This window comes from Parasteatoda tepidariorum, chromosome 11 (assembly GCF_982258835.1).
Source record: "Parasteatoda tepidariorum strain Cologne lab strain chromosome 11, Ptep-v5.0, whole genome shotgun sequence".
Lineage (NCBI taxonomy): Eukaryota > Metazoa > Arthropoda > Arachnida > Araneae > Theridiidae > Parasteatoda > Parasteatoda tepidariorum.
The window spans coordinates 17,047,602-17,061,508 of NC_141765.1; the positions used below are offsets into that span (position 1 = coordinate 17,047,602).

A 13,907-nucleotide genomic window follows, 5' to 3' on the forward strand; every position below is an offset into this window, starting at 1 on the left:
TTAATTAGCATATTTGAGGACACCCCCTGGTACCATTCGTGAAAATCGGATCATTAGAACGAAAGTTATTCAGGGTGATATCTTTTTTTTTGCGGACTGTACATATCATTTAAGAACTTATTCTATCAAATCAAACCCCAAATTTTCTAAGCTACAATGTTTGCAAAAACATTGACATAGTTTACTTGCTTCTTTGTTTTGGCTTCTTTATTCCAGCACTTTTTTTATAATAGCATTGCTTTGATTAGCAGAATGAAACAGCCAAATATATAGAACTGCAAACAGTCTATTTCATTTTGATTCATAATGCAACGAGGAAACCTACCATGACTCATTTTTTATTTTTCAAAATTAATGTTTTCAATTCTTTGTATTCTCCTTCTTTGCTTATGTTTTGCACACTCAACTGCAATGTTTAAATGCTGATTTCTAGAAAATTTTACTCTGTTACAATAGCATTATGTTTATCAGTATGGTAGTGAAGGAAGATCATTATCATATGAAAAAATAATATTATAACATGCATTAATATAATTGATTAGATTATTAACATATAATTGTAGTTGAATATAGTTGATTGCATGCATGTCGTGAAGTTTCTTATTTTTAATATTTATTAATTTTTCAATTTATATATTCTAACATATAATTTTTACGTTCATATTACTCATAATATTTTAGAAAATAATTTTTAATGAAGTTGATTTCATGCATGCAGTGAAGTTTCTTATATAGATATTTATTATTTTTTCAATTAATATATTCTAACATACAATTCTTATGTTTTACAATTATTGTGTTTACTCATGATGTTTTAGAAAACAAAAGAATCTCAAAAGATAGAATCTAAAGGAGTAATACCATCTACCAACTCATGGGAAAACTGCCCATTATCACCCCAAACTATAATGATTAAAGGTAAAAAAAAATACAGTATTTTTTTCAACTTAAAAACTTCTGTTTGAAATTTCAAAGTGTATTGATATTTTTAAATCTAAAAAAATATTTTAGACGCATTAATATATTTTTTCTTCAACTTTTAATGTTCCTGATTACAAAATCAGAAACCATATTCATGTTTAAGGTTAAAAAGGGGCTTCATTTAAATTACAAATTTAATCTTAAAAAATTATGCTTAGCACATTTTTCCTAAATGTGTTAATGAAAGACTTCTAAAGACTTTCTAAAAGACTGTGATTGCTACATAACTACTCTTAATATCATTGATATGGTAATGTTTCTGAAACTAGTTACTTTCTTTTCATTTGTAAGCTTTTAGCTTTTTTTTAAAAAGTATTTTTTGTTTAATTTTGTAATTATTTCGACTAATTTTTAATTTAATTTTTATAGACAAAAAAGGCCTTATTTAATTTTTTACAAAACTTAGAAAATATAAGTGTTGTGACATACTGCACATGGACAAAGAGGACAGGAAATTGAAGAAGCTAGCAAACTTATTGCAAGATCATTATCCAAGATATGGTAGTAGAAACATTGATTAGAACTTGACATAGAAACATAACCATACATCATCCACAATAGGCACATGTAAAAAGAATAGTTCAATATGTGTAAACATCAGCTGTACACTAATTACCACAATACATACAAGAAACACAGTTTGTTTTAAATGAAGCACAACTACCAATATCAACACATATGGACAAGGGCGCCGGCAGAATAATCTAAAAGGGGGTGCAACCCTCTAATAAACTAATCCCCCCCCCAAAAAAAAGAAGAAAAAGTTTAAAAAATTCCGTTATTACATTTTGTTTTGTTATTACATATACTTTCATTGTTAATTTTCTTCAAGATTCATTTCTTCATTATTTTTTTTTAAAAAAAGTTCGAATTTGATAGAGGGGCAGCAAATTCATCAAAACAATGCATCTGAAGAGTTTACTGCAATTTTCACGAACGCAGAACACATTTGCGAAGAATTAGGCATTGAAATGAATCGACCTCGAGTGGCATCTAGACAAGTTCATAGATCGAATGTGCCTTCTGAAAACGCAGAAGAATTTTTTAGGAGATCAATCTTTATTCCTTATTTGGACTTCATTATATCTTCTTTAAAGACCGTTTTTCTTCTACACAAAGAAAAGCATTTTCACTCTTACAGCTTTACCCGAATGCGATGAACAAACTGGACGAAGTGTCATATCCTGAAGTTTTATAAGATATATATACTATGTGTAAAGATCTGCTCTCATCGAATTTCATCACTGACGCTACAACGTGGTACGAAATGTGGAGGAATAGAGAAAACTCTTACGAATCCCTCGAATACATCGATTTAGTTATTGAAGTCACAACGTTTTATCCGGCTGTAGAGGCGGCAATCAAAATTGGCCCTAACTCTTCCAGCTACTACGTGCACTATTGAACGCACTTTTAGTACAATGCGAAGCATCAAAATATGGAATAAGTCTACAAAGTCTCACGAGAGATTAAGTAGTTTGTGCCATAGAGTTGTATTTCAACTCTATGGTTTGTGCATGCTCAGTGTGCATAAGAAAAGAATCAAAGATGACTCAGAATTTATTGAAAACGTTATAAACAGATTTGGACAGCAAACAAGACGATTATAATTCTTGTTTGATTAAACAATTCTTTAATTGTTTATGTATCAATGATTAGTTAATTATTTGATTTTGAATACAAATATTTTTAATAAAAAAATTTTATAACAAAATTGTTTTTCGGTATCTCCTTAATTGGTTTTAAAAAAAAGCCAGGGGGGTGCAAATGCACCTCCTTGCACCCCCCTGGCGGCGCCCTTGCATATGGATATTGCCTATTCATGTTTGCTGCAATAACTGTAGTAGCAGAGTTTTCTGTAGAGGAAGCACTAGAGCTAAAATTAGTTTGCTGTTGAGAAAGCACAATAACTAGATCATTGTAAAAGTAGCAGAACAGTTAAGTCAAAGTCGTTGTTACTATAGTCACAGATGGGAAGAACATTGCATAGTTTTTGAAGAAATGCAATTGTTCAATGGATAGAAGTTTGAAGTAATCCTCAAATTCCCGCTAGAGTTCCATTTGCAGATATAATTCAGCGCATTGCCATGATGTTATCGGCATGATAACCGGAATTAGAAATCAGGACTGTTTCTCAAGGTTTAACAACTCTGGGGTACAAAACTCCACATTCTCGAAGTTTTATTTTTTTTAAGCTCCTGTTTTCTTCATTTATGTGTAGTATGAAAGAAGAACAATTTGGTGAGCCAGGTAAGTTTGCTGAAGATTTGAAAATTTTGAATGAAAAGCTTAAGGTGGAATTTTAAAGTTTAAATGAAATTTTACATGGCCTGTAAAAAGATTTTATTTTTGAACTGAGAATTACGAAGTTAGGATTTTAAATATTGTAAGTGAATATGTTTCTGGTTTTCAAGATTGTTTACTTTCTTATTGATGTTGTGAGATATGCATTTTTAATAATAGGTTTAATGTTAAGTACAATATTTGTAACTGAATTAGCATTTCTAATATGGACAACAATATTGGGATTTGTAATTTTAATAGGATGAAGGTTTTTATATGAATTTAAATTTCACTGTCTCTATGTGGACGGAGTGCAGGCAACTTGATTTCGGGGGGAGTGTATTTTTAATATTATTACTTTTGGCAAATTTAACTGTAGAGATTCAGTTCTTTTAAAACGTTAGGTTAGTTTAGGGGAGATAATTTTTTTTCTTGCATTTTTGTAGGGGATAAGTTATTTTCAGTAGTTCTTTTTAGGTTCAGAGCCTAAGTTTGAGTTGGCCTTGTGTTTTTTGGATTTCCAAGCTTATTTGTCAGCTCTGTTTATGTGTTTTGTTTGTTGGGTATTTTCTTCAATCGTTTTAGATTTTTGATGGGATCCAAATGGGGTATTAGTAGGGATGTGCTTGGCGATAGTAGACAAAAGGGAAAGTTTGTTATGGACTTTTATCAATGATTTTGTCAGTTCATTGACTGGAGTTTCAACTGTGATTCTTAAAACTTGAAATTTTAGTGCATTGTAGGAAAAAAGGAGAGAATGTTAGGGGTGGTTGCTTTTTTGGGTTAAGCTTAGAGCTTTTTGGGGATAGGTATTTAGTTTAACCAAGTTTAAAATAAGTTAACAGGTTAAGCTTAGGCTTGATTTTTAAGTTTAACTATTGGTTTGTCACAGTTCAGAAGAGGTTCTACCTTAAAATTTGCTTCTGACATGCAAACTATACAGGTGCTTGAGTGGTGGCTGCTTAGATTTAATTGTGATGATTTCAAGCATACAAAGGCTTAGGCTAGATTGGCTGGGGTTAAGTTGTTAAGTAGGTAGTGTAGAAGGCCCTGAGCTTGGCGTTTCAGGATTTCACAATTAGTCCAAGTTAGGAAAGTGCATGGTTTTCTTCTGGGTATACCTTTAGGTTTTGCCAGTTGAGTTTAGGTATGATTTTTTCCATTTTGGGTTACTTAGATTTTTGTAGAGATTATTTGAGGTTGTGCAATTTAATATTTTTTGATAAGTTTGAATTCTTGTTTTTTTAAATTCTTCTGTATCTTCATCTGTGCTTAGTCAAAACCTTTTTAGAGTTTTTTTTTGTTTTAATTTGAGGTTTACATTTGAGGCCTCAGAGGAATTTTGCTGCTTTATCTTTTTTTTGAATTGCAAGTTTTGTGTATTTAGTTGTTTTACATCTACGATTTTGTTGAGTTGTAGGTAACTTTCACATTTTTTTGCGTCTGTGCTTGCATTCCCAGGGAATAGGAGGGAGTCATCAAAGTAAATTTCTGCTTTCCAAAGGGGGGTGGGTTAAAAAATTTTTTGTTACAATTTTAATTGATGTGGGGGTTTCATGTAATTTTCTGTTGATCATTAAATTTAAAACATCTATTGACTGATGTTACTTGTTAAAATTCAGGACTTTGTTTACTTTGGAGGTTTTTATTTACTTTTCTTTTGGTAGTTGTGCAGTTATTCATCTGGGGGCTGAGCTGTCACAATGTCTGTCATAAACAATTAATTGGCATGATTTTCCTTTTTAATTTTCTATTAGTTAATATTAAAGTAATTGGCATTATTGTTAGGCAAATTAGGTAAGTAGGATGAATATGGCGGGGTGTTTCTTTCCTTGCAGTAGGCTGTGTTATGCTCAGCAGTTTCGTCATGTTTTGCCTTGAAAGTGCTGCCCAAATGTCCAATTTTGGCACCCTATTTTTATGTAGTGTTCAAATGGGCCCAGAATACGATATAGGTTAATTTTAGTTTGATTGTTTATAGTTGTGATTTAACTACATAGAGCTATAGAGGGTGAGAAATATTGAGACTAAAAATGTTTTGTTTTTGTTTTGAAGCTTTAAGCAATTAAAGACAGTGGAAAATTTCAAATAAAAAATGGAAATAAATAATTAGCTTAAAATATTTTTTAAAATTTTGCAGAAAGTCTCTTTTTAGTCTAGCTATGATATTTACTTGATAGAGTTAGAATCAAGATATTACTTCATAAATATTATCTTGATTGCCTCATGAGTTAAACATGTTTCAGTTACATGTTTGTTTAATTTTGATGAATTTCTGCTGATATGCATTGTAACGCTGGATATATAGTGTGACATCAGAAGATTGTCTTGTATTGAATTAAGGATATAGAAGCAAGATGAGAATTTATAAAAATTTTAAGACATGATAATGTGTAGAAAAATTGATGCAACTTTATATCATCTGACAATATATATATAAAGATTTTCATCGTTATTTTTTATTTGATCACAAATCTCTTTTAAAGTCTCTCCTTACCTAATCCAATAAGTTAATGTAGATATTTAATCCAATAAGTATCAGCATAGTAATTTGAATTATAAATTTCTAATTTGTGATAGTATTTTTTCTTTAGAGAATTCATGTAAAAAAATTGTACAGAACTTATACATTTTTTATGTTATAGTGTTTTTTATGTTATAGTTAATAATGTTATAGTAATTTTTTTTTAAAGTGATATTTTCATTATTTTATGTGTTTCTTGAGTGATATTTTCATTATTTTATGTATGGTCTTGAAAAATTGATGCTTTTTATGTAACATTTTGTTCAGATTCTTATGTACTTAAAGGTACAAGAGAGTTCATATTAGATGGTCAAAAGAGAACAATACACTTCATTGGAAACAGAGCCTTTATTATCTTTGATAATGGTGAACCACATGAATTAACTTTCAAAGGAGAACAGAAAAGTATACACATTGAAGGCTTGGTATGTTTTATACTGTGTAAAAATGTTTATTTTATAATTTGTTCTGTCTAAAATCATTTGTTGCAAAATTTAATTGATTTCAGTTGTCATTCCTAATTTTAAATAATTTTGATGAAATTCAGCTGATATACATTGTAATGCAGGGTAGGGTGTATAGTGTGATATCAGAAGATTGTCTTGTATTGAATTTAGGATATTGAAGCATGATGAACTTACAAATAAATTTTCTCATTTATAAAAAGTTACTTTTATTATGTAATCATGTAACAGTATTAAGTTCTCAAGCGTAGCCATACATTCAAACTGAAAAAGCTCTATGTACTACTTGAAAATTTTAAGGCATAACCCTTTTAAGTATCACAAGTAAAAATTTCTTTTCAAATACTGAATAAAATTTCAATGGTCGAACTTAGAGGCTCTGGGAGGCAGAAGCCCCCAGTCATATAACTGCCAAATTATAATCAGAAGTAAGTATTCAATTGGCGCTTTGTTGTACAGGAGAGATCCATTATAGGTGCTTTATTGAGAAAGTACTCTACAAAAAATTAAGCCAATTCCAACCAACCTCATGATATCTAATGCTACGATATCTAATAGAAAAAAAAGGTTACAAGTAGATTTTGATATTCAGTTGTCATGACATTGAATTATAATTCATTATGCACTTGCATTGAAATAAAAAGTTAGCCATTCATTACATTTAATGAAAATATCAATATTTCCATTCACTCTTTATAAAATTGAATAAAAATCAATTGATTTATTTTTTTAAAGAGCATGGCATCACTCATAATCCTATCGGAAGTTGGCACATTTTTGAATTTACTTGTTATCTTTTATATGATCTGCAATATCTGTATTAGATGTTATTTTTTGTTTTATTTTGTTTTTATCTGAAAGGTGAGTAGAAGTGACATTGTTGTACAGCAAATTTCAAACTCCCTTTGCTGAAAACTTAATAGTTAAATGGTTTTGCTCCATTTTAAATAAGCAGCTTATTCTAACAAATATTTTTTGGTTTAAATTTGGTACTTTGCAGTCAGTTGGGTGTATCTATACACACTGCCATCTCTATAGTTTAGTTTTAAAATAAATTCCAAAAATTTCATCTTATACACAAAATTTAATATTAACTTACAATACATTTGATGGAATAGCTCTGATGTAAATTCTGTTTGCGCGTCTAATCCATTAGAATAAATTAAACATCAACAACAGTAAATTATCAAAAGTAGTATGGCTTTGCTGAATTCTTGAATAAACAACTATTTTCCAACATTATTTTTTGGTGCATAATTTGGTACTTTGCAGTTAGCTAGGTGTATCCATATACACTGGTACCTCCTTAAACTAGAACAGGGTGGCCACCCACCTAGGAAACCTTGAAAACCTGGAATTATCAGGGAATTTTTTTTATACTGGATAAAACCTGGAAAAATCAGGGAAATATGGATAAAAACCTGGAAATTTTAAAGAAAAGCTGGAAATTTTTTCTTTTAATACTTTTTTAATTTCACTAATTTAAATTATTTGCTAATTTTCTTAATTTAAATTGTTTCATCGATTATACCCACATTTTTTAGACGGAAATGTATCTCCAAACAGTTAAAATATCATCAACTTACTTGGCTTTCATCAAAATTTGCTCCATTATCATCCTGTTAAACTGGAATAAAACATAAAATTCTCCCATGCAAATGTAGAAACCTTTGCTCTCTATGCAGACTATGGGACTGTGCAATTTAGGAAAGGCAAAGATTATGGTGGATGTGGAAGACAGGGTTAGAATTCGGTTTTTAAATTCTGTCCGTGTTCGCACAATGATTCAAGTTTGTTCGCAATTGAGAGTGGTAATTTTTTTCTATTTTGACAAAATGAGTCAAAATGTTTTTGTATTTTTAACTTTATTAAATTCTCTAAAAATTAGTTGGTTAAAATAATAGATTTTATATTGCACTCTTTTTCTGAAAGCTTTTGAACTCCCATTCAAAGAAATCTGTAAATTATTTTTTCTCAGCAAACCAACCAATCACGCATTTCCCCCCATCACTAACAGCAATGTTTGTCGACAAATTGTTACAATTCTTGCATTAATGCTAATTTTTTCTATTTCATTTTAACCTTTTATAGTATATTTTTATTTTGAAAAAAGTTTTTTTTTAGAACTAACTATATATTAATATCAAATTTTACGGTTTTGTTGGTAAATATTAGTTTTTTGATTCAAAATTCGAATTGTATAGTTATCACAATATCGAAAGTTCGTAAATGTTGCTTGCATTCCAGAGATGATATTTCAAAACTATTCCTCTTTTTACCTAAAAAAGCTGACAATGACTAAGGAATATATAGGAAACATATTAAATAATACATATACATAAAATATAATTTTTCCATTCATATGTGTTTAGTCAGGAAAAGGAAAACGAAACTTAGTGTTTTACTTCTGCACTGTACAAGATTCCAGTTGTTCAAACAAAAACAATTAACTATGCTAAACTAAAAAACTGTGTGTTAAGATTGGAATTCTTTAAATGTTTTAATTTCAAATAAGAAAAAAAATCGAAAAAGTATAAATTTTATGGAATTTTATCTATTTTTTTTCTTCTATAGAGTATAGAACTAAAAATTAGACAATTTTACATTTCTGATATTCATTTTTTTATACTGAATCTCTTAAAATAAAAATGCTATTTCAAAATACCATTATTTAAAAATTTGACTTGAGATATTGGTTTAAGGAAAATATGATCAGTGAATTTTATAAAAAGCACTGGTAAGATGAAATACAGTATAATGCAGTATACAGTACAGCTTTATATTGAAAAGTAATTACAGTGATTCACAAAAGTGTTGATACACTTATGACTTTCAATGAAATAAGACTATCCATTAATTAAAATGAATGTTTCAGAATGTATATTTAATGATAAAAAATGTGTTCTAATCTTAACAAAACTGAAATATTTTAAATGACAATATGAAATATTTTAAAATCAGAGGAAAAGTCTATTTTTAAGGAATCAATAATCAAAAAGTGACGAAAACTTTATCCCACACAAGTCATCATACACTTTTAAAGAAAAAACTCAGTCTATTAGTAAATCTAATTTTTCGTTAAATTAACATTTAGTGGAGTTTCCTTTAGCATCTACAATAGCTTCTAAAGGTTGAAAATACGTGTAACTAGTTTTTTTTTTGTCAGGTGAAATTCATGCAGAATATTTTTTTAAAATTTTTACATAAACTTTTACAATACTCAATTGCAAATTTATGAATTTTTCCACAAAATTTATATTTTTAATCTCTGATATGAAGTCCTTCTTTTAAGCATTTTATCACATATTGCACAGTTCAATTGAATACAGTAAACTAATTTAACATATTCATTACTGATTTACCTCTTATGAAGACAAATAATCAAATTTGGTCTATTTTATTACGACCACAAATCATTTTTAAATGATAAAACAAAATATTACGGAGTTAGCAAGCAAAAATTAAAATATAATTTTGCTATTATAGGTTTGATACTAAATTGCTAATAAAGAAATAAAAAATTAAAGGAAAAATAATTAAATAAAAAAAGCAATTAACGATAATTTTAATTCTGAGATCCAAAACATTTAAATGTACGATGACTTTCGTGGGGTAACATTTTTGTTACTATTTGATTAAAAAATTAACTTTTGCTTTGTTTTTAAAATATTCCGTGCAGTTTTGCTAAGAATAGATTATACATCTTATTATCAAATACCCATTGTGAAATATTCATTTTAATTATTGAATTTTTATTTCCTATTTCAATATAAGTTATAAGTGATTGAGCACTTTTGGGAGCCACTCTAATTATTAAAAATTATTGATATATAATCACCTGAAACGGTTTTCTTTTCCTTAATGAAAATATATTAAACAATACTTATCCAAGGTTTTATTGGTTATTCTGATTTTGTCATTTTGTAGGTACACTTTGAGCAAATACTACTTAAAGTAACACATTAAATTCAATAAAAACAATTAAAATTATTCAATAAAAACAATATATTTTCCAAGCTAAACATATTATTTTCTCCATGTCTTAATTTTTTAAAAATTAATGTTGTACCAGAACATTAAAAAATAATAAAAAAATATCTTGTAAAAAAATAAAAAATTTTTCAAGATATGTTTAAAAAAATGACATTTTGAATAAGATATTTTATAATGCAGACACTTTTCTTGTACACATCCTACACTTTATAAGAAAGAAGGAAAAAAACACAAACCTGGAAATTTTAAGATTTTTACCTGGAAAAATCAGGGAAATTTGAAATCTGTTTTGAGTGGCCACCCTGTAGAATGAATTCCAAAGATTTTAATATGATACATTAAACAGTATATTAAATTACAATACTTTTTATACAATAGTTCTAATATAAATACTCTTTGTATGACTAATTTATAAGAATAAATCAAAAAAGGGTTTCAATGAAATTTTATTTTAGTAATATAATCTGTTTTTTCAAATGCACTAGTTATATTGAACGAGAATTTTTTTGGTTCTATTTTTAGCCTAATCCAATACTACTAAATTTTGATGGAAAATCTGCTGAATTTGAAATAAATGGTAAAAGACATACAATATGCTTGGGTATTCCCACAAGAGAAGTTTACATCGATAACCAACCATATGAAATTAAGTTTGGTGGTCCACCCTTGATGGCTGATCTAGGAGATGGTCGGTTATGTAAAATATTTGCTAGTGGTCCGGTTCCTCAGGTTGTTATTGGAACAGAGCCCTGTTTTGACATTGTAAATAAGTTCCATCCTAGCACTGTTGGAGAGAAATGTGATATTAAGCATCCTGAAAAGAAAGAATGTGTTGATGAGCATGAAGATTCTATTTGTGAAAGTAAAGACTTCAAAGATGTTGATATGAGACAAAAGCCTCCGGAATTGCATTCTTTGCTAAACAGTGACTCTGAGAGCCTCAGTGATGTCGACTGGAGGCAAGCTAATATGAATAATAAATTTAATGATAAGAAAAATCATGCAATTAATGAAGAGCCAGGACTGAAATACCTAGCATGTCAACCACTTGCTGCTTATGAAAGATTAGATGAAAATCAAGAAAGCCATAACTATCAGGTAATTACAGAAGTAAAGAAGTTTAATCTTTTCAATTGATTGTATGTTTTAAAAGAATAATTTTAAAATAGAGCTGCTCAAATACTTATTTCATATTAAGGTATTGATATTGCTTGATGTTAAAAAAGATAAATTAAGGAAAAATATGTAACATTCACACCAATTGCAGTTTTTTTGAAAGCCAAGAAAACTTTTTATACCAGAATGGAATCCCGCACAATGCATGCTTTTTCTGAATAAACATACTTTATTTTGTAGTAGATTTGTATTTCTGACCTTAGAGGTAACAAATCACAAATGGAAGTTTGATCCCAATTTTTTAGTTAGGAAAGTGGTCGAAAGTTTAGTCCCCATAATCTGAATTTAATTTTTTACATATTTCTGTCATATCTTTTAAAACTAAAGTGAATTAAAACATTGTTGCACACAATTGTAAAAGTTTTATATCCAAAGAAAATTTCGTGCAAAATTAATTTTTTTTTTACCCTTATTTATTATTTTTCCTGTCTAGTTTTTGATTGGTCAAAAATATTTTTAATTGAATGGTGTACAAAGTTTTGTATCTTTTTCAAACTATCTTAAGTTTAAATGACAGAATCCAATATTCGAATGTAATTAGATAAATAGTGTTTAAAAATTAATATTTAAAAAACGAAAAAAAATCTTTAATTTTTTTTACTCAAACTATTTGGTCTATTTCTGTAAAATTTTCAGGTTTAGTCATTTGAAGTTACATACTTTAAAATGATTTAAAAATTTGTACACCTTTGAACTTATGGTGTAACTACCACTAAAATTATTAAATACCAATTCACTAGTATGTAAGACAAAGTTAACTTGATTCTATCTTGAGGTACCGTTTGATGGAATGAAGGTTGACATTGTCTTTAAAACACTCCACACAAATAATAATAAATAATCAATAATCATGAAAAATTATATCTTGCCAGAAAATATCTTTGTATTGTAGTGTAACTATCACTACACTAATAAAATTCCGATTCGCTTGTATATAAGACGTATTAACTCAATTTTATCTTGAATTTCTTTTTGATAAGTGACTGTTGATATTCTGCTGATGATAAATACATACAGAACATTCTGCCCACATTGGTGTCCTTTGGACATGATCTGAATACACCTATCTTGACAGTAACGCTCACTTCAATTCGAACATGCCTACGTGGAGGGATGGTACACATTGAACAGTTGACCTGCTATTTGTGACTGCAACATTGTCCTCCTCACACTAATGCTACTCAGTCTCGGTCCAACTACTGGAACTTGTACACGGTCTACTGCTAATAGCAACACAGGAGCGACCACTTACATAATCGCAAACTTAATGCAGCTCTCACAACCATCGCTCAAACTCTGGTGAACTTGATGTAGCTCTCCCGGTCTTTCACAATTCGGCAATGAATCAACTGATGATATCCATTCATCGAATTCTATTCCAGATAAAATTCCTGGTGGGGGAGTAATGTAGTTTAACTATAACTATAATAATACAATTCCAATTAACATAATAACTAGATTCTATCTTGGGGTACCTTTTGATAGATAAAGGTTGACATCGCCTGCATTCTAGTCCCCACAGTATAAACAAATTTCATAATTGTGTGCATAATTTGTGTGCAAATTGGGATGTGCACAGCAGACCTTGTTCTCCCAAGGATCGCTGTGCCACTGAGTTTTAGTTTAATTAAGTCTATGTAAATGTAATTTTCCAGTAACAGAATAGGAAGAATTTTAAAAAAAAATTCTGTCATGTTTTTCACAAAATTCCAAAAATGGGACTATGGCACAAAATCCTAGATTGACCCTTATGGGGATATAATGAACTAAACAGAAATAAAATTATATTAAGGGTATCGTAAATAATACAAAATAAATAAATGATATTAAGGTTCTCTAAATTCCGACCACTTTGCTGAGTAAACTACTGGTGTCATATTTTTATAATTGTGGCTACCCACCGTGTTTTGGAGGGTCAGAAATCCAAATTATTTGAAAAAAAAGGCATTTTTAGCCAGAATAGGTTCCTTGGGGTATTCATCCACTTTTCCTTCGAGGTTCATATCTTCCTTACCTGTACTATGCATGATTCTTTATGGCCTTACGAGATAATCGCCAACAATACCAATACATTTTTATTTTTTGAAATGCGGATGCTATTTAGGCAAAGTATGAAATAATCGTCCTGATGAGGTTATTATGTAAATGATGTGCATGTTACTGTGAATGACCGAAATCGGTGGTTGTTGACTTTCACCGGTGAATATTGACAATCAAATTAGTCACTTTAGTGAATGTCCGAAATATTTATTACTGCTGATTTGATATTAATTTATTCATGGATATAATTATAATAATTCGATATTTTAATACTTACTGACGATAGATTAGAACAAACATCAGTGTTGGGAGTACTGGGCAAATATATACCGGGCAATGGCACTTGACTTTGAAAAAACATCAGTGTAGGGTATACCGGGCAAATGCATACTGGCTAGTGGCACTTGACCTTAAAAAAGCATCAGTGTAGGGTATACCGGGCAGTG

General features: G+C 29.3%; 1 protein-coding gene across 4 annotated transcripts in view; it reads left to right on the plus strand.

Moving 5' to 3' along the window:
* Positions 1 to 13,907, plus strand: part of LOC107451011 (uncharacterized) — a 105,524-nt gene that overhangs the window by 61,867 nt on the left and 29,750 nt on the right. For 2 of the 4 annotated variants that reach the window (XM_043041100.3, XM_043041101.3), the window contains 3 exons: positions 819 to 918; positions 6,056 to 6,213; positions 10,768 to 11,343. In XM_043041100.3, the coding sequence (XP_042897034.2) occupies positions 819 to 918; positions 6,056 to 6,213; positions 10,768 to 11,343 (834 nt within the window). The remainder of the gene's footprint in view (positions 1 to 818; positions 919 to 6,055; positions 6,214 to 10,767; positions 11,344 to 13,907) is intronic. The other 2 variants (XM_016066963.5, XM_071187556.2) reach the window with 1 other exon arrangement.